The following is a 22,261-nucleotide window of genomic DNA, read 5'->3' on the forward strand; positions in this document are numbered from 1 at the left end:
ACCAATCAGTGCGCATTGGGCTTTTCAGAAGGAGGGGCTTCATAGAGACAGGAACTAAACTGTTACTGACAGACTGGGAAGAGAGGTGCTCCCACAATGTCAAATATGGGGAAAATAATGTGTGTGTTTTGTACATTTAAGTATGAAAACCTATTCTAGTAAACCTCAAAAAACAAAATCAAGACTTTGGAAAAGTGCATAGTATGATTTGAAAACTACTAGGCTTTCTCAAGCCATCATCAAAGTTCGTTTTGAACGATTGAATGATTGTATTTTATCAATGTATTATAAATGAGGAATGTTATTTAGCTTGTTGATGAAGAACATCCTGTGAAAGCAGTAATCAAAATGCAATGTTATGTATTTGATCCATTTCCATTCTTGTGCTGCCACTGAGAATGATGGGAAATGAAGGTAGGGTCACATGACAAGCACCCTGTGGTTGAACACTTCGCTCTAGGTCACAATGACAAAAGCTCATGGATCACCACTTGCAGAGTTTGAACCTACAACCTGCATTATAATAAGACATGTGTTAGCGCAGAAATGATACGTGTTCATAATTCCACATGTTGTTCTGTATTCCCACACGCAGATTTGAGCGCTGTCACTAATGATGCTGAGTGAGCCATGAAGTTCACCTCGAGAAAGACACCCGAGCTCCTGCTGTGACACCTGACGAAGACGTGTGCATCTTTCCCCGGGCTGCCCTCTTCCTCCCTTTATACATATTCATGAAGGCATCAGGGTATGACGCTCATTTATTTTGCATCACTCTGGCCTTTTGGCCTTCTACAGTGTGGGACCGTTCAAAAAATGTGACGTACAAATGCAAATGCTGAACTCTGTATATATGCCGTCACGAAGGAAATGTTGTGAGTGCATCAGATTTCAGCTGTTAACACTAATAATGTCAAGACAGACTCTTCGAAATAATAACAGGCTCTGACATTCCGGTGCAATTATGTTGTACACACAGCATTTTTGAGCAAAAGCCTAACTTTTATTCCACACTGCAGGGGTAATAAGGAAAACAATCAATGCATAATCACTCATAACAATGCTAAGAAAACCAATCAATATTTATGTCAATGTTTATTTTTAAGAAAGAGCCCATTTCAAGTAATTATTTCTCAATTTGTTTGTTTGGGCCTGCTTTGCTCTGATTAAGGACTATGAATAAAATCATTATAACTTTTGTCTTTGTTAATAGTAATACACAAAATCGTGCACTAAAATTAGTTAGGATTAGACATTAATAAATGTCTACCAGTGTTTGGCCAAATGAAAACTATTTGCCAATAAACTGAAATGATTCTTGTTTAGCAATTTTTACTGGAAATGAACTACTAAATACTGACCAAGCCAGATGTACATTTAAATATTGGCTAATATATAATTTATTTATTGTTTGTCAGTTATTGTACTGAACTGAGTTATTTTTGTCGCCTTATTAGGCTTGAACGATCAAATACACACACTTATGTGGCAAAATGCCCATCTTTGCTTGCATCCTAGTAAACACAGTCATTTTTTGTCTTCAGTGAATTTAAACAGTTGAAAGCGCATGTGTATCAGTATATTAGATCAATGCAATCGGTCTTAAAGTGACAGCATCCTAATATACCGGCTGCTGTTTGTGTCATTAATGTTAAACAAATCAGAGAAAATCCCTCACTGCTCCTGACTGAATCACTTTTGTAACAAAAAATATATATATTTAAGCTACACAGTAAAGAATATGCCATGTTTTTGTACATTTCATTACTTTATACAATTTATGTAGTAGATCTATTTCATTTGTGTCTTTGTTCTATTGCAGTTTTGTCCTATTGCTTATAATTAGTTGTTATTTTATCACTGACTGTTTAACTTGTTTTTATTTACTTAGGCTAGACGATAATTATGAAATTTCAATGGGATCACAATTTTTATAACACTTCAATTATAGAAAAAGAACAGAAAATTTAAATCCTCTGTTGCAATCTTTTAATCTTTTACTGGCCGTGGCCATGCATCTCAGTATATACTAGCAGACAAACAAACAAACAAACAGGAAACACCGATTTGTGTGGCAGGAGGAAGGAAATAATATTGGCCATCTCCTGTTCAGACAGTATGCGAAAGTAGCACTTGTTTTTAATAGCTAATACCAATGCTGACATGTCTTCTGAGAATCCTGAGAAGTGAAAAAATTCATCCACTCACATTTACATGTGTGGCCAATGACATGTCGTTTGGAATAAAGCTGAAAGCAGCAACTAATGCAAGCTATGAGGTCATGCTGATTAGAGAAGATCAGGAAAGGTGAGTTAACTTCTCACTAAGATATAGTCAGGCCCCGGGAATATTGAGCTGTTGTCACTCACAAAATTCTGTTCAAGCCTACCTGGTGATGATGGCCAGATGAGGGGGTCTCATACACGCTCCCATGAACAGGACCACGTTTTCATGCCGCGTGTTCCTGTATGCCATCACCTCTCTTTTAAATGCTTTCAGCTGATCTTCATTGTCTCTTTCAATGTCAATTAGTCGTATGGCCACTTCTCCGTGCCAGCGTCCATGATAGACCTGTCCAAACCGGCCTTTCCCAATCAGCTCTCCGATCTCCAGCTGCTCCATGGGAATGTCCCACTCCTGCAGGAAGATGCTGGTCTGGCTGGCCTTACGTGGGAAGTTTCGTGCGGACAAGAGGGAAAGGTTCATCTCCTCGAACTCGTCCGCTGAGCCCTCGGCCTCATCGTTGCCTTCCTCGTTCTGATAGATAAATGGAACAATAAACACAACAATAAACGACAGAGAGAAAAAGGGATGTATGGATGGACGGATGGATGATTAACAGACATGCAGATGATAGAGCGATAGATATAAAGAATAATAGATAGAACGATGGATGGATGGATGGATGGATGGATGGATGGATGGATGGATGGATGGATTAACAGAAAGATGATAGATAGATAGATAGATAGATAGACAAGCAGAATGCAGATAGATGGATGGATGGATTACAAGATTATAAAACAGATTAACAGACAGATGATAGAGTGATCGATATAAAGAATAATGGAAGGATGGATGGAGAGACAGGTTAACAGTTAACAGACAGGCAGATGATAGAGCGATAAATATAAAGAATAATAGATAGAACGATGGATGGATTAACAGACAGATGATAGTGATAGATAGAACGATGGATGGATTAACAGACAGATGATAGAGTGATAGATATAAAGAATAATGGATGGATGGATAGATAGATAGATAGATAGATAGATAGATAGATAGATAGATAGATAGATAGATAGATAGATAGATAGATAGATAGATAGATAGATAGATAGATAGATGGATGGATGGATGGATGGATGGATGGATGGATGGATGGATGGATGGATGGATTATAAAACAGATTAACAGACAGACAGATTATAGAGCGACAGATATAAAGAATGATGGATGGATGGATGGATGGATGGATGGATGGATGGATTATAAAACAGATTAACAGACAGACAGATGATAGAGCGATAGATATAAAAAGAATAACGGATGGATAGAATCTTAAAACTTTTAAAAATAAAGGTTCTAAAAGGGGATTTTCACAGCAATGCAATAGAAGAACCATTTTTGGTTCCCCAAAGAACCTTTCAGTAAACATTTCTTAAAATATCCTTTTTCCTACAGTAAAGAACATTCTAATAATCCAAAGACCCCTTTTCACTGTAATGAACCTTTTGTGCAATGGAAAAGTTTCATGGATTTTAATGGTTCTTCATGGAATCATCTATGCCAATAAAGAACCTTTATTTTTAAGAGTGTTTGTGCTCAGGTTTTAGCATATGATTGTACACATTTGCAATAGAAGCAGGATGACTCACATCAGATGTTGGCTCAACCTCAATTTGTAGCAAGGGACTCACTTTGGTGCTGTGTGAAGAGAAAACAGAAAATGTGTTTGCACAGGGAGGGTCGTTTACCTCAGCAGAACGAACCAATGTTTCATTTTCAAAGGCCTATAATCGAATTAAAATCCATTGTTTACTTTAGGCCATCTGAAAGGATCACATCAAAAATTCTGCTTGTTCATCTTCATATTTTTAGCTTCTACAAAAGTGGTTCACACAGGCTCTACAGCGTAGTCAGTTAGCATCCTAACTGTGACGAAACCTCACATAACCTCCAAACCCAGAAGACTAATGCGACACTGGTTCCCTTGAGATTTTCCTATGTAGTTTTATAATGGGGTTTACAAAGAACAAAACATTCAAGTATCGACAAGTTATGTTTACCACAGACCTTGTTTTACTCATAAATTGAAAACCCCATAGGAAACTCTTGAGGGAACCCATGGTGAATTAGTCTTCTGGGTTTTGACTCTGCATAACTCTATAATCACCATAAACCTAAATATCACAGACAAATACCAGGCAAAATTGTCTATTTTTAATTAAGACTAATCCATTTTCTATTACCACTTTTTGAATACAATTCAGCCTGGCCAGCTGACACATCTGCAAAAACCAGCAAACCAAACCAACCTGCCCAGTACAATCAGTTTGAGCTGATTTAAATGGTTTTTAATTTAATTGAATATATTAATTTAATTGAATATATTAATTTAATTGAATATTTTAATTTAATTTAATTAATTTAATTTCATATATTTATTTAATTGTATTTATTTATTTAATTGTATATATTTATTTATTTATTTAATATAATATATATTTTATTTTAATATATATAGCCTATATATATATATATATTTTTTTTTTTTTTTTTTTTTTATTGAACAAGGTATCCTAGAAGGCAGCATGACGTTTTTGTGCCTGGAATAAAACATGTATAAGGATTCAAACTTGTCCATGACCTTAGTAGCCAGTACAGCATATAATCATCATCTTCCACTTACAAAAAAGAGATTCAGTGTCTAAAACTGCATAAATCTCAAGGCCTTATTCAGTCTGGATGACTTGCCTTATACATGTCTGTGGTAAGAAATGTGTTTGTTAATACGCCTTTGACCCTTGTTTGGGTTGAAAAATATGGAAGGACAGTGCCGGAAGATCTGTCAGGGCATTTATGCATACATGCCTGTAAACAATTGCACTCTACAGCCATGTCAAACTACTTATTTCAGCTGCGTTACGATACCCCATAATGCAGTACACACTGCTGTCAAAGCACTACAGAAACTGAAATACCGTTTTTTATATATATATTTGATTTTAACTGAAGCTATTGCATCTTGATTCAGTTCATTAAAAAGGCAATTTTTCTTTATGGGTCTTTGAGTTTTCCAAAACATACTCAGATATGGTTGACATCATCACTGTAGCGTGAACTCAAGCCCCACTCTTTGCTTGGCGAAAGAGTATGTGTGTGTGTGTGTATGTGACTTGTCTTCAGTCACATCAACTATTGCACCACAAATATTTTTGCTCTAATAATTCTGTAATCTAAAATGCTCATATCTGCCATAAATAGACACAAGCCGTGGCGTAACTGTCTGACATGTCTGTGGCCTTTCTCTGGGCATCGCTCTAAATACGCACACAGACAGTACAGGACCGAACATGACATTTCAGACACTTTTGTATATTAATAAACAATGTTAAATGGTCTTGGCATGTCTTTATAAGTGACAAAAATCATAATAATTCCACATTTTATGGTATTTGACCTCTATCCAAAGGGGAAATAAAGCAACATAACAAAATATACAGTATCTACATTTGATGCTACTAATTTTGCATTCAGAATGAACAGAAGCTGATTAACATGTGACCTTCAGAGAACACTGTTAGGTTAAATAAATGTCCTAAATTTCCACAGCAGCCTTAACAAAAGATAATGGTAACACTTTACAAGGTTCTATTTATTAACATTAGTTAACTACATAAGTTAACATGAACTAACAATGAAAAATATATTTATTAATCTTAGTTAATGTTAATTTCACCATTTACTAAAAGCCTACATTATTTAATACATTTACTAATGCATCATTTAAAAAAATAAATACCGGTAGATTAAATATTAAATACATTATTAAAATCAAAAGTTGAATCTGTTAATATTATTCAATTGACCAACATGAACTAACAATGAAAACTTAAAACAAATGTAGTTAGTTAATGCAAAAACTATCATTAACTAAAGTGTTACAGAGATAATTAATCAACATATTTGATTTATATGCATTTTCACTGAACGTGCATCCGAATTCACACTGTAAAATTCCCCCTAAAAAGTGCACTTTAAATATTAACAGAAAAAATAAAGTATGGAATGTTGGGCACTTTATCCACTCAACTGTCGTATCTTTAATTACGTAGCGGAAGGGGCGGGGCTTTTACACCCAGTTGTTGGATGACTAAATAAGCTTATAAAATTAATACACTTCATGGTTGAGTACATAGTGAACAATATATGTGCATAGTGTATAGTATAGTGTGTCATTTAGGACACAACTTTACTCTAGCTGTCTACGGCCTCAGACTGATTTGGAACGCTCTACATAGGCAGACTGGTGTCATCGTGTTTAAATGCGTCCTAAAATGTCAAATCAACATAAACTCACACACACACATATGAACACACATGCACACACTTACCTAGGCTCAGAGAGAACAGGGTGTAGAATGACTTGAGGGGCCCTGGTGGGAACCTCAGGGGCCACGTCTACAAAGAGAAAGAGTTAAAAGATAAGTCACAAGGCAGAGATGAGAGTAGAAAATGACATTTGTAAAAGAGTATTTTTATAGACTGATATAGGAATAAATTCATGGAAACATGCAGGAGTACTGCTGAGGACAACATTTAACTCTCTGACTAACACTGCAACAGTCAAAAGCTGATTCAGTGTGTTTACTACACAAACACCTGAAGACTTACTACCGGTCAAATGCTTGGGGTCAGTAAGATTTATAATACATTTATTCAACAACGATGCATTAAACTGATCAAAAGTCTCAGTAAAGACATTCGTAATGTTAAGAATTGAAAGTCTTTGGGATGTGCTGGAGGAGACTTTACAGAGTGCTTGACTCATGCACTGTCAATACAAGATCATGACCAAAAATTGTAATGTTAAATAAAATAAAATAAATGTTGTGATGTTTTTTCCATCAAGAAGTGCATAACATTGTAGGGCATGATCTTGTATTGACAATGCAAGAGTCAAGAACTCCAGCACATCCCAAAGACTTTCAATGAATGTAAGGTCTGGACTCAACGATTATTCATGCTCCCTCTCAACCATTCTTTCACAATCTGAGCCTGATGAATCTTGACATTGTCATCCTGGAATATGGCCATGATGTGTCTTCCTACATAGTTGTTTGTTTGAGAAATGGAAAGCTACACACTCCATCAATTAGGGTTAGAAGAACTGTTGCCAATAAAATCTCAACTCAAGCCAACAATGAATGTGCATTGATTTATTTATTTGGTAAGAAAGCAACATATTACACTGTCAGACAAATATATTTTGCTTTATTGTCAGGAAAGGTGAAACCCTAGTTGATTCTCATTTACACTTTCCTTTAAAAAATATATTTTTTGTCTAATGGATAAAACTGGCCGTATGTTCCCTTCTTAAAGGTACAATGAAGGTGTTCTCTTCATTGGATTAAACCAGTTAAATTGCCATTAGTAGCCACCATCTAAACTATCAGGCTACCAACAACATCATGGCTTTCCTCCCTCCACACGCTCATCAAAAACATGCAGCGAGCTGAGTGCCTCCCACAGAATACAGGCACTTATCAGCCGACCTCGCCTTTAAAAGAACCATCATTATAGAATACAGCATTGCTGGTTAAGAGACGACAAGAAGAGGGAAGAGGAAAGAGAGACAGAGGGAGAGGGTTTGTTGCGTCTCAAAGAAAAGATGGCATAAAAATGACATCAAAAAAGTTTGCCTCGCTATGTCGCGCTGCATTATGGGTAGGGGTAATGACCAATTATGACACACTTACCAGGGAAGATGAACTGCTGCTTGTATTTGTAGAAATGAGATGCTGAGAGGAGCACAGGAGAGAAGCAGACAGAATTCAATCAAATTCAACAAACCCCCAGGTGATTATTGGCGTGTGTTATTGCTCTGCAAAATTCACCACAGTTTATCACAAAAGAGAATGTAGAAATACCGACTTTTAGGATACAGAAATGTCCAAAAAGTCTGAGACCACACTAAACATCTGGGATTCAATCAGCACGTTTACATGCAAATTCTTAACCCGTTTATGCTTAAAAAGCCATCAATGGTCATGTAAATGCGTTAACCCGTTTTCTTTTATCGGACTACGGTCGAAAAGTGTATCCTCCACAACTAACTCCAAACTGGCATTCAGATCCATGTAGTTAGCAAGGAGGAAATATATCACAAGCTCAGACTCGTTCTTGACCCAAGAAATTATAAAAATGTGGTTATCTCATGAAGAGTGGTACAGTCAAAATGTGCATCCGTAACTGCATGAGAGGAGAATATGAGTCTGTAGGTTTCCCACTGACATTTTGGAATACTCTTGGCTTTTCAATTAATTTATTTAACATCACAACTGACATAACATGAAATACTCAGAGTCAGATGTGCGAGTGGTTAGGTGTGGTTTGACTAGGGCTGGGTACCGAGTCTCGATACTTTTTAGGTAACGACCGAATTGCCTCGATACTATCGAGTATCGAAAAATGACATGTTGTTCGGTTCCAGATTTCGATACCTAAGGAGTTAACTCATCAACGTCAGTACTCAAACAAATACATATGAAATGCACACACATAAAGTCGACACGCATACTTGTATGAGACGCGAGCACACACACACAAACTCTCCGCGCACATATTCATATGAGACGCGAACACACACACATAATACCTTAAAGATGTGGAAAAGTCGATCAAAAGTGTGGGAACATTTCTCCAGGCTCGATGCCAACAGCGCGCGATGCAGTATTTGCGGTAAAATAATTGCTGCAAAGACCGGTACCACGACAAACATGATAAAGACCTTGACAGTGCACGGAGTAAACATAAGAGCAGAAAGTTGCTCCGTCTTCGACTGGTAAATGAAGAGATACCTTGTTGATCATTGGACAGTGTTTATAGCTATTGCAATAAATAATAACCTACTGAATGCACACGGCCGTTCAAAAATGTGTTGGTTAGTCAGATTTTTCTTTTCAGTAAGGATGCATTAAAGTTATCAAAGGTGACATTAAAACATGTGTAATGTTACAAAATATTTTGTTTTTAAATAAATGCTTTTCTTTTGATTTTTTTATTCATCAAAGAATCATGAAAAAATGTATCATAGTTTCCAAAATATTAAGCAGCAAACTGTTTTCATATTTCTGAAGGGTCATGTGACACTGAAGTAATGATTTTGAAAATTCAGCTTTGACATCACAGGAATAAATTACATTTTGAAATATATTCAAATAAGATTTTAAATTGTAATACTATTTCACAATATTACTAAAGTTTTACTGTATTTTTTTATTTAAAAATTCAGCTTTGGTGAGCATGAGCGCTTTATAAAAAAATGTTTGTTCCTTTGTGCACTGGCTAAGGAGCATGAGTCAAACTGAAAAAATAAAACTAAATAAATAAAAAATTAAAGTTTTGTCACAAACAAATAAAAATGTTATGTAATCTTGTTAAAATGGATTTCATAAAATTGGTATCGAAAAAAGTATCGTTAGAAACCGGTATCGAATCTGAGGTATCGAAATTGGCACCGGATCGAAAGATTTTGAACGATACCCAGCCCTAGGTTTGACATCACTACCCAGCAATAACCTGATTAAATAATAAAGTCTTGTAAACGCAGTTTACTTGCATTGCCGGGTTATTGGTTTGCATATAAACCGGGACAAGGGGTTATTTCAATAAGCTGATTTTTGGAAGTTATTAGCATATTGGTGTGCATGTAAACGTGCTGTCTAATTTAAATAAGGAAATATTGTTTTGGTTTTATGATTTAAAAAAATTATAACTAAGAAATGTTAACAATTAACACATTTCTGCACTATTTTTATATCACTAATCAAATAAGCAATTTATGATGTCAAGTGAACAACATATTTTTACTCAAATTATTATCCTGATACAATTTGTAATGATAGAATAAAAAAAGCAATTGTTTTAAATTCAGTGGGAACGATCAAAATGAATCATTACATCTAATAAGAAAGTATAATATAGTGTTGTGTTTTGGGTTGGTACCTGTAAGGTTGGACTGTTTCTGCTGCCTGGCGCTCTGCGGGGACGGGTGCAGAGGAGACGGGGGTGTCGCGCTGGGCGGCAGAGGGGGAGCGGGAGATGAAGGGGTGGAGGAGGTGGTGGAGGAGGGGTTGCTGCTGGAGTCGGGCTGATATGGCACAGGGATGTGGTCCTGAAACAGAGAGAGACAGACCTTTCGTAACACACAAAAACACTCCCTACTCTCTGCTCATTACTGGCACGGTCAGACATCAGTAAACCTGGCTTCATTCTCACGGTCAGTAAAATATTCATCAAAAACCAGTGGTGTGGCGGCTGCAGACCTGATCTCCTGTGGCCTGAAAACTGGAGAGTCGTGCTGCATTACAAAAACTGTCCAACATTGTGTTGGAAAAAGGAACACATCAATAGCCAGCATGACTGAGCGACATGTACTGTATATTTGATAAGACAACAAAAAAGCAAAAGGAAAAAGACACTAGCCAACTCTATGCTATGCCAGTCATTATGCCAGGTTTTGGGATACTATTTCTGGTGATTAAAGGCCAGATTTACTAAACAGGGCAAATTAGCATGAGACCACCATCCTAAAAATGCACTGATGGGAGAGGGAAGTTCTTCAAGTGCACAGACGCAGCAGCTCAATTCCTTTATGAGTAAGGGGCCATTAAAAAACTGAAACATTTTATGCGTTTTGAATATGACATTTGCATTTTTATGCATTTTTACAACTTTTGAAAAAGAGTTTCCACATGCAAGTTTTTGAAAACGATACCGTTCTGCAAGAATTCCAATTTATTAACCGCTACAGGTAGATAACTAGAAGAATAAGAAAGTACAGTAAACGGTAAAACTATTTGGCAACAAACCAGTTTGTTTATGATTATGACAATAAAGGCTGTTTTTGTACAGGTAAAAAGACTGGAAACGAATGACACCAGAATCCTCACACATTCAAGTTACAAATGGCAGGTGGATACAAAAAAAACTTTTTTTTTTAAATATTGCTGTTTTTATTATAAATTATTAACCCATGCACAACATTATTCTTTTTTAATTCATGTGCCCTCACAATCTTTAAAGGGTCGGTAAAATGCCCTTTTCACAAGATGTAAAATAAATCTCTGATGTCCCCAGAGTGTGTGTGTTAAGTTTTAGCACAAAATACCCCACAGATATGTTTATATAGCATGTTAAATTTGTCACTTTTTGAGGGTTTGCAAAAATGCACAGTTTTGTGCCTGGCCCTTTAAATGCAAATGAGCTGCTGCAGAGGGCGGGGTTTCAAGAGCTCATGTGTGTGTTAGCAGCTGCGATTACCTCATGCAGACAAACTAAAGAAACTGTTCTGTCTTTAATGTTAAAACGGAGTCAGACAAAGATGGAGAGACTCAAGAAGAAGTGACAACATGTAGAATGCAACAGGACGTCTCTGAATGGTTAGTTGATGAATTTATGTTGCTGATGTGGCGTTAATTATCTTCAATTAGCATATTCTGTCATGATAATCTATAAATCGCTCGTATAGGAACTGTTGTGAGATGCACACAGAGTGACTTTCTATTGCATGTGAAAAGATGGATGCTAAAGTTTGAGCTGACTCACAAATGTACTCTTATACAACAACTTTTCCTCTTCTCAACATGGACTGCGTGTTCCCGGGGGCGGGGTTTATGTACATTTTAGGTTTGGTGATGTCACTAACTTTAGTTAACTAACACTAACTAAAGTTAGAAAAGTGAAATCATACTCAACCACCCCTTTAATCAAAATCGCTTCCCCTCCTTCTTGAAGCAAAATCTGTTCTAATCTCTGATGACGTGTTTTTTTACTGGCGTGAGGGCGGGACAACCTGTCACTCACATGAGATCGACCAATAGCAAACCACAACCATCCAATCAATTCCTGATGGAAAAAAATGAAGTCCCGCCCAACATTTGTTCTTGTTCGAGAAGCTGTTACAGTTAGACAAACTCCTGCAACTTCCGTTTCATGCTGACTTTTAGACTTTCACACGTTTCATATTATTAAACATTTTTTACATTTGCAGTGAACTATACTTTGTCACAGTTATTGCTTTGACAGATATATTAGGTACACATACTGTAGCAGCATATTCTTTTGCAGTTCTTTTTCCCCAGCTTTTTCTGAAGTGATTTTTATTGGATATGAAGTCAGTTCCCTTCACACAGGAGAGCGCAGACAGAGGACGTGTTCTTGCATTTAAAAGCAGCTAAATAAAGCGCAATGGAATGGAATTGAACGCGGGGTTCTCAAGACACGTTTTAAAACATAGACTTGTCTTAAAAATGTCACGCTCATCTAGTCGTGCTTTGTTTTCCAATACACATATAAGAAAACCAGTTGTGTGGAAAAAACAGGAAGGTTGTTTGGTCTTGGTCTGCAAAAATGGCTTATTTTCATAAAAAGCAAAAGCAAACGTGTTGGAAATTACAGGAAGGACATGTAGTGCCAATCTGCCCGAGATAGTTTTGTAATAATGTTGACAGTGGAGGGATGTAACAGGGTTGAGATGTGTTTGCTTAGACGTGATGGTATGTAACTATTCTTACCTTGTTGATTTTGTTGGTCTTGGGGAGAGTCTGGCTAATGTGGAGGTCTGAGTACCTGAGGGGGTTGTTTATGTCACATGGTACCGACTCGGTCCTGACGAGCTGACGAGCTAAAAGAGAGCGAGAGAGCGAGAGAAAACAGCATAGTATCCACGGTAACAAGAGGCAGTTGTCACGGTAACAGAAAAACTCTGAAAAGTCTTGTCACATTTTAATGGAAGAGCCACTAAATCATGTATTATGTACAGTATATATCAGAAATATCACAGCAACGACCAGGGCATATATATATATTGTATATATATTAACATATATATATCATTGTTCACTTTTTCCAGCAGAGAAAAGATTAAAAGTATAGTAGAAAGTATTTTAAAAATGGGTTAACATTTCATATGCTATTAATTTTTTTTAATATACTGTAATATATTGATATACAATACCTCTCGAAAGAATGGGGTCAGTATGATTTTTTTCTTTAAAGAAATAAGTACCTTTATTCAGCGAGAACACATTAAAAATGATCAAAAATGACAGTAAAGGCATTTATAATGTTATAAAAGATGTCTAGATCAAATAAATGCTGTTCTTTTGATCGAGAAGGATCCTAAAAAAATGTATCAAAGTTTCCACAAAAATATTAAGCAACGCAACTGTTTTTAACATTGATAATAGTAAAAAATAAAATAAAACATTGAGCAGTAAATCATCATATTAGAATGATTTCTGAAGGATCATGTGACACTGAAGACAGGAGTAATGATGCTAAAAATTCAGCTTTGACATCACAGGAATACATTCTATTTTATAAATATGTTATAATAGAACATTTGAATAATCTTTTACATTATTACTGTATTTTGATCAGATAAATGCAGCCTTGGTGAGCAGAAGAGACTTCTTTCAAAAACATAAAAAAATCTTACAGACGACAAACTTTTGAATGGTAGTTTATATATATTCACACAACGCTTGAAACATCGGCAAAACAAACCTGAAGGCATGAAAAAGGAAATAATGTGCTAAAGGGGCACAAACCTGCTCCCTCACCTTGAGATATTCCTTGATCTGCAACATCACAAATGAGGGGAAAATGAGGTGGTGAAAACAGCACACAGTTGGAGAGAGAAAAAGAAAGAGACAAATGGTAAGAAGGTTGCAGACTGAAGGTTAAGCATAATGCTTCACAGAGAACAAGACAAATTGTTTAGTACATTAATGCAAAGCAGATGTGAAGCCACTAACTATGACAGTCTTTTAAAAAAAAACATTCTTCATTGTTCCCAGAATTATTCCCTTTAAATACATTCTCTTGTTTGGGAACCAATTTTCAAAATGCAATGCTTTTCTTTATATACAGATAAAGCCTGTAATTAAATATGTTCAATTGAATATAAAGGAATTATGAGGTTGGAAACATGCTGTGTATAGGAACATTGCGGTTTCTGAAATTATATTTGAACCATAATTAATGGCCTGCCTTGTGTAGTACAATGGATGTTAGCATTCATTCATGGAGTTAACAAAAAAGAAGAAGAAGAAAACATAAAAGTTTAAATACCTCTGAATGATTCCCTACCTCCTCTGTGGTATATGAGTAAATGACAGGGCGGTGCTTCTTTGGTGCATTTGTTGTGGCACTTCAATCTGACAAAAGAAAGCATGACAGAAATGTTTATTAGTTTGCTCTTGTAAAAGCAAATCAATGAATATTCAAAACAAACACTTAATATGCAGCCATCATTTGGAGGGTGTCAAAAGCCAGCAAGTATCTTAGTAACAAGATGCCATAGTCAAGGGTGGTAGAGTGGAAACTATTAGGCAAGTAATTTATTCAAATAATCTTTTAATGATAATGATAATTATGCTCAATTTGAATGTTCCACTGACACTACTGCAGGCACAAAGTGTCTCGCCCTGAATTTCTAAAGAGGCTTTGATGAAAACCAAAACATCAAATCGCATCTTTACAAAGCTGAAATGGTAGGAATTTTCCTTTCAGAGATTTGTATGATCGTAAGATATGGTTTAAGAGATGGTAATAAATAGTGGAGTACCGTATATACATTTATGGCCTACACATGATGTGCAGAGATCAGAAGCAGCACCAGACAGAATTGCAAAAATGACTTGATTTTTATTATCTTTTGATCTTCAAGAAAACGTAAGTGGTGTTTGCACATGCAAGACTCATCACAACCATTGCTTGAATTTTAGCACTTTGGAAATGTTTTTTTTTTTTTTTTTATCTGGGTGGTTGCTTACTGGTTTCTTATGTTTTCAATATCAGTCTATGATTTATATTTGCCCATTCTATCATTCAGAGGATTTCCCCTTTGTGAAATTTCAGCTGATAATAAAACAGGTGAAAAAAATGTCACATACTTACATTGAAAGGGAGGCCCAAGCCATATCTAATACTAATTAGCTAATGATCGTAACAGGCTTCTCAAACACAGGTTTATAATATGCTGAGCCATTTATGCTATAATAAAACAAATGCGATGCTGTTTGGTGCCACTAAGGGGTTAGGAAACATGAAATGGTTGTTCAATTATATATTTTCTAGCATTTTTAGGTGAAGAACAGACTAATAAATGTCTAGAATTATTTTCAGACACCTTTGGAACAATTAAACACAAATAATAATAATTCATCATACATAAACATATGAAAACCCATTTCTACCACATAAGAAAAAAATAACAGGAAAGGTCAAAATTATGAGACTAAATGTTGAAAATATGACATAAAAAATTGGAATTATGAGATAAAAAGTGAATTAATAAATCATTTAAATTGATTAATAAATCATTTAAATTGATCAATAAATCAATTTATATCAAAGTCATAAATCAATTATAACTATATATGAAATAAAAAGTCATAATAACTTTTTGTCCATAATAACTTCTCATCATTTAACATTTTTGTCATAATTCAGAATTTTGTCTCAGTTCTTACTTTTCTTCTCAATTTTGACATTTTATGTCATACTTTCTACTTTTTATCACATAATTGACTTAGTATCTTACAATTTTGGTAAATGTCTACTTTTTATCACATAATGACTTATGACTTAGTATCTCATAATTTCAAATGTTTATGTCATGCTTATGATTAACAAAAGCATGATTTTTTTTTTTGTTATGGCATCTGAGCACTTACTTGCAGTTTTTGCATTTCAAGCCGAATAGCATTCCTTTTCCGCACACGATACACGTCTGCGACATCCAATACTTTGTGGAGAACCTGCAGAAGCACAAACGAGTGACGCAATTCATTACTGACCCTTTTTTAGAATCTAATTTCCTCCATTTTTAAAATGCATGAGGCCATATGGGTTTGTTTTGCTTCGCTGTCAAACTATCGACAGATGGTTCTGACCTTTTGACAACCACTCCTAAACTCTTCAGATAAAAGAGCGAATGTGTCACTGCAGCGATCACGTTTGCCAAGTAACCTTTTCATCGAGAGACAGATATGTGCAGCATATGCCCAAACATAGACACTTCGGCAGTAATTCTCAATTCAGAGTAATTTAATAGTAATCTCTCAATATCTCCTTTGCACTCAACTGAGCATCCGCACTTGACAAATATACGCGAGTACAAAGGCCATATGGATGCATTGGCGATTGTTCAGCAGAATTGTATAGCAAGCGCTCTATTTTTTCTTCATTTTTTCTATATCTATCTCTTTTTGTTTACATGTGGTCACATTTGCTGTTCTCCACAATGAAAGGGCCATTCAGATCTCCTGCAATAGAGTTCCTCTGAAGGGTCACTGTGCATTTGCCAATCTATTTCTCTGATATGAACAGAAGCTGACAGTTAATAGAATATGACTAATGGGTTCTGACAGTGTCAAAGTGTCTTCATTAGATTGAAGCCGTGCTGTCTCATAAAAAAGGAGGCTGGCTTTAGTACGCAGCTCACATCACCGTAGCCATCTCAGTTTAAAGTTGACATGAGCGTTTCAATTTTTTGGATCTGTTTATCTGCTTGCGTTTTGAAACTGTGGCAGTTGTCCATCTATGTTGACATTCATTTCCACACCTGCATTCCATTCTGAAGGGCATAGAGCCTAATCCCTTCCAAGGGTTTACCCTCCAGAGTGAGGGGGGGGGCCAAAAAACTTCTACGTCATCTTGCCGAGCCAACTAAGGAGGCACTGTAGTCGCACAGATGTGTACACTGCTTTCCTGCGCAAAGAATCATGAGAGTGGAGTGTCCATCAGCTATTCCCTTTGATTCTGGCCCTGTCCCAAATGGCATCCTAAACACTTGCGGTCTTGTTCGCACTTCCGTGACGTAACGGCGCTTTGACTGTTGGTTAGAAGTCTGCTGTGGACCTCGACAAAAGTGCACATCGAAGGCGCATATCGGCTGCAAAGGGGACACTTGCGAGAACCCTTCTGAATCCTACTATGACAAATGGGACACTCTACGATCTTGTGGACTTGCAATAGCCGCCACGTGATCGTGAAGTCCATGGGTGTCACATTTGTCAGTGCATATGAAGTGTGCCATTTGGAACAGGACCTCTGAAGGGGCCAGTTTTGACTACACACGACTTCAATATGGCGGTCATGATTGTTCTCACACCGAAGTGCCCTTCGAAGGCAGATTTATCCCATTTGGAATGCAGCCTAAATCTAAAGTATGAGGAAAAGGTGACGTGAAAAACAAGGCATTTTTTAGCCTTGGTGAACTTTGCATGTCTTTTGATAGCTAAGCCATGGCAAGATCTCATTATAAACCCTATCATACAGCCGGCGCAATGCGGCGCCAGGCGTGACAAGTGTTTTTTGCTAGTTTCAGCTCGACGCAGTTATCATTTTCACATCCTGCGCCACGTTGTTTAAATAGCAAATGCATTTGCGCCCATCTGTTCGCCCATGGGCTGCTGGTCTCAAAACGAGGTGTGCAAATTCCGCCATGTAAATAACAAATCCACCATGACGCGAGCGCAACTGGCTTTTAAAGGGAATGGGAGATGAGACTCTGATTGGTTTATTGCACGTTACGGCCAAAACACACCCATTACTCAATTGAGAGAACAGGGACAACCCTTTCAGACCATTTTTCTCGTCGTTAAACTAGCAGAAGTAGATTCGCACATGCCCTAAGTGCACTTGCGCCGTGCGCTTAGATCGTTAAAATAGGGCCCTATAACTTGCATCACAAAATCTTGAGTGTTTTGAGGTATAAGCACAAACGCAGACTCTTTGTTTGACTTGGGATCAGTAGTACTTGGGGTAATCGAGTCGTCAGATTTGAGCAGGCATGACTGGAGCTGCACAACCACATGAGTTAATTGGCTTGACATATTGTAACTACTACCACACACTCATGCATGCACAAAACTCACCTGTGTTTTATAGAGTTGCCAAAGTCTCTACGAGGTATCTGAGGGGACCAGCGGGGAACAGACAGAGTATCTAGAATAGATAAACACAAGAAAATAGATTTAAAGCTTGTAAACACAGATTACAATGTATTAAAACACTAAGACTGTTATAAACCTTGAAATCTCTTTCATAAAGCGCATAAAGAAGGTTTTATAATTCCAGTTCCCAAACCTGACTGGATGAGCTACAAAATTGTTGTAAAACAAAGCAATAAGTTACAAGAAGCCATACAGTGACTTTTACCATGGTTAAGAGGTTTTCTTAGCCACAATACAAACAAAACTAACAAAACCGTGGCAACAGTAATATGATAAAAGACACAAATGTTCAATAATAAATACATTTATTATCAATAATGAACTATTACTTGGATTAACAAAGGTTGTTTATGATTACCAAGGATTTTGACGCATTAATATGGAATTAAATTGATTTGAGGTTAGATGTTTGCTACAGATACTGTATGTAGCATCTATAGATAGATGGATAGATGGATAGATAGAGTTTGGAAACATTACTATTTTTAAAGGGCACCTATTATGGAATTTTGAAATTTACCTTTCATGTAGTGTGTAACATAGATCTAAGTGAACAAAAACATCCTGCAAAGTTTGAAATATGAAAGTGGACCGTATATAAAGTTATTGTCTTTCAAAAGTAAGAGTCGACTCTGAGTCATTTTTATGAATCGTTAGAAGACCGAAGCTTTTTCTCTGACTAGATGACGTCAACTTGTCAAGTTATTTGAATACGATACGCCCACTTATTGCGCTCCAAGGCAAACTTGAAAACATCATGGCGACGAGACGCTGTGTTCTGAAGTGCGACTCAAAAGCCAACTTTTTTCATCTGCCCAAGGAGGAGCATTTGAAGACTAAGTGGCTACAATTCATATATACAGCTATACCACAGAAGTATAGTCCGAGCCTTGTGCTTTGGTCGCGCCATTTTGAAGACGATTGCTTTACCAACTTAAATGCAATCAAACTTGGATTCGCGAGCCGGCTGATATTGAAGGAAGGTTCAGTTCCAAGTGTATTTGCATCAGCTTCCTCCTCCGTATCACAACTTGTAAGTGTTATTAATAATTGTTGCTTTTATGTTTTATGTATCATGCTTAATAATTATTTTGTTTGTTGTGTAAGCACCGGTTAGGTTCTAGGTCTTCAATGACAATTGTATTGAGATATGTGAAGTGTTTGTCGTTGTTTTCGGAGTTAAAGAATAGAGTAATACCTCGTAGTAACGTAACTGCATTTTTTTTTTTTTTTTGTGTAAAAACGTTACGTTTATGCATCGGGCTAACGCAAACAAAGACTGATTCTCAAGTCAAGTCAAGTCAAGTCAAGTCAAGTCAAGTCAAGTCAAGTCATCTTTATTTATATTTATATAGCGCTTTTTTACAATACAGATTGTATCAAAGCAGCTTCACAGTGATAACATGAAAATTGTGCTTTTACAATATGAACTCTGGGCTATGCTCGCTAACATAACATTAAATTTTTTATCTTATTTTTAGTTTTTTACTACAAACTACAAAGCAGTGGACTATAATCATTATTATAACACAATTTAATTGATAAAAGCATCATTGTACTCTGTGTTAAACAATAAGTATTATCTCTGTAAACACTGCTGGGTCATCTGACCAATCAACGCAGATTAGCATCGCGCAGGGAGGGGTTTGGAAAAATGAGTTGTTGAACGAATCATTTGGAGTCGGTGAGCAAATCAGGTAAAAATAAATGCATGTTTAAAATGCAATTACATTGCATGCATGTAAAACTGTTGTTGGGGACTCCCAAAACAACATCAGGAACATTTTAAATGTCATAATAGGTGCCCTTTAATGTTTTTGAAAGAAGTCTCTTAAGCTCATCAAGCCTGCATTTATTTGATAAAAAATACTGAAAAAAGTACTATTGTGAAATATTATTACAATTTAAAATAATGGATTTCTATTTGAATATACTTTAAAATATAATTTATTTCTGTGATGCAAAGCTGAATTTTCAGCATCATTGCTCCAGTCTTCAGTGTCACATGATACAGTACTTCAAAAATCATTCTAATATGCTTAAGAGACTTCTTTCAAAAATATTTTTAAAATCTTATTGACCTAAACTTTTGAACATTATAGTGACTTCATTATGAATTGTTAGCAAGAGCAGAGGCAAAACCAAACCAAATGTTCCATGGAAGTTAAAAAAAAACTGGGATTGTTATTTAATAACATAGAAATCCTAAATGCTAAAACAAATTTGAAGATTTGAAATTTGATGTCTTCTGTCATCGCTCAAATGTAAGAGATCTGATAAAACCTAAATGGAGACTTGTAAAACAATAATTGCATTTGCTTCCCACAGCACTGCTAGTTCAAAAGACCATTCATCAGATTGTCTACGCTCAATTATACTCCATTTGTTTATGATTAACAGGGAGATACGAGGACAAGTACGCATGCACACACACAAACAGGATTATCTGCTCTGCCTTATCCTAAAAGCATAAAATACTGTCAGAAAAAATATGAGGAGCCTTGCGTTCATAACCAGATTTCTGCATTTGATTGCATCCACTTATATATTCACTTGAGATTCCTGATGACTGCCTCTGTCAATGTGCATTCCATGAGGCTTATATCAAATACGGATGCGAGTGTATCTCTATTGTGACCTCTGCATTCTGCTCGGCTGCGACTTGTGGATCGAGGATGTACACAGTGTTCCAAATTAGATCAGAGCTTTGATATGGTCTCTGTTCTGGAGTGCCGGACCTCTATTGAAACACAAGTGATCTTGAGAGGGAAAACTGTATAAATATATATGAGCGTTTCTCCAACTAAGGGCACTTTAATGCCTCATGGGTTTTTTGTTATAACTTTTTACCTTTTACTTTTGCTACTTTTGCTTGTTTTAATCTTGCCCCAGTCCCAAACTTTCAATCTTTAAGTATTAAAATCCATTATAAAATATCACATTCTACAAGTTCTGATATATAAATACAGTATGGAAGTTAGAAAATAAGCTGACACTCTTCGAATTGTATGGGAGAGTCTTTACTCAAACGAGCAAAAAGAAAAAGAAAAAAATCTTTGTTTTTGCTCAAATCCCATTTAAAACTTAATCTAGTACTCTAGATTACTAGTTTTAGCTAATGTTTTCTGACTACTTTTTAGATTAATTTTGAACTAATTTATCACATTGATTTGAATAGGATAATCTTGTACCATATTGATATAAAAATACAAAGAGAAAGAATATATATTCCATTCTTTGTTATCCACAACATAAAGTGCATTAAATATTACATAACCATTATGCATGGTTAAATGACTCACTGAGCGATAATCAAAACAATAATTAATGTGTTCGTCAGGAGAGGATTAGATATGCAATGTTGCAATGTTAAGAAAACTTCTTAAAAGTTAAATGATTTCTGTAAATCCAGTGATCAAAACCTGTGTGGCTCTCGGTTTCAGTGATAGTCACATGACTACTGGCTGGTCTGTGGGTGCGACTCCACAAACCTGAAGACCTTCTGAACATATATAAGCAGTAGACTTTATAGAAAGGAACATTTAAAATATATCAAAGTAGTATAATAAATGATTTATGAATGATAATGTGAGATTGTGAGAATAACATGTAATCAATACAAAAGTAACAGTAATCTGATTATGAGGATTTAAATATGTAACAATCTAATTACAAGTACTTCATTTCTGGAATCTGATTACGTAATCCAGATTACAAGTAATCAGTTACTACCCAGCACTGTATATATACACAATCATGTGAAATAGAAAGGATACCCTTCTTTAGTATGTATGGTTTTACGTATCAGAACATAATAAAATCATCTGGTCCTTGGCAGGCCTTAAAATGAGGTAAATACAACCTCAGACGAACAAAGCCAAAATGGAAAAGCCATGGGTGTCAATGTAAGTACACCCTATGATTCAATTGCTTGTAGAACCACTTTTAGCAGCAATAAGTTGAAGGAATCGTATTCTGTATTACTTTTTCAGTCACTCACATCATTC

General features: G+C 36.0%; 1 protein-coding gene across 6 annotated transcripts in view; it reads right to left on the bottom strand.

Annotated features, from left to right (window-relative positions):
- ksr2 (kinase suppressor of ras 2) overlaps positions 1 to 22,261 on the bottom strand; it is a 100,895-nt gene that overhangs the window by 19,840 nt on the left and 58,794 nt on the right. For 3 of the 6 annotated variants that reach the window (XM_079606220.1, XM_079606223.1, XM_079606224.1), the window contains 9 exons: positions 18,177 to 18,246; positions 15,972 to 16,055; positions 14,365 to 14,450; positions 12,804 to 12,913; positions 10,234 to 10,402; positions 7,986 to 8,027; positions 6,621 to 6,687; positions 3,882 to 3,930; positions 2,390 to 2,757 (listed from right to left, as the gene is read on the bottom strand). In XM_079606220.1, the coding sequence (XP_079462346.1) occupies positions 2,390 to 2,757; positions 3,882 to 3,930; positions 6,621 to 6,687; positions 7,986 to 8,027; positions 10,234 to 10,402; positions 12,804 to 12,913; positions 14,365 to 14,450; positions 15,972 to 16,055; positions 18,177 to 18,246 (1,045 nt within the window). Of the gene's footprint in view, positions 1 to 2,389; positions 2,758 to 3,881; positions 3,931 to 6,620; positions 6,688 to 7,985; positions 8,028 to 10,233; positions 10,403 to 12,803; positions 12,914 to 13,853; positions 13,872 to 14,364; positions 14,451 to 15,971; positions 16,056 to 18,176; positions 18,247 to 22,261 lie in introns of all 6 variants that reach the window. The other 3 variants (XM_079606219.1, XM_079606222.1, XM_079606221.1) reach the window with 2 other exon arrangements.

This window comes from Phoxinus phoxinus, assembly GCF_949152265.1.
Source record: "Phoxinus phoxinus genome assembly, chromosome: 3".
Taxonomy (NCBI): domain Eukaryota; kingdom Metazoa; phylum Chordata; class Actinopteri; order Cypriniformes; family Leuciscidae; genus Phoxinus; species Phoxinus phoxinus.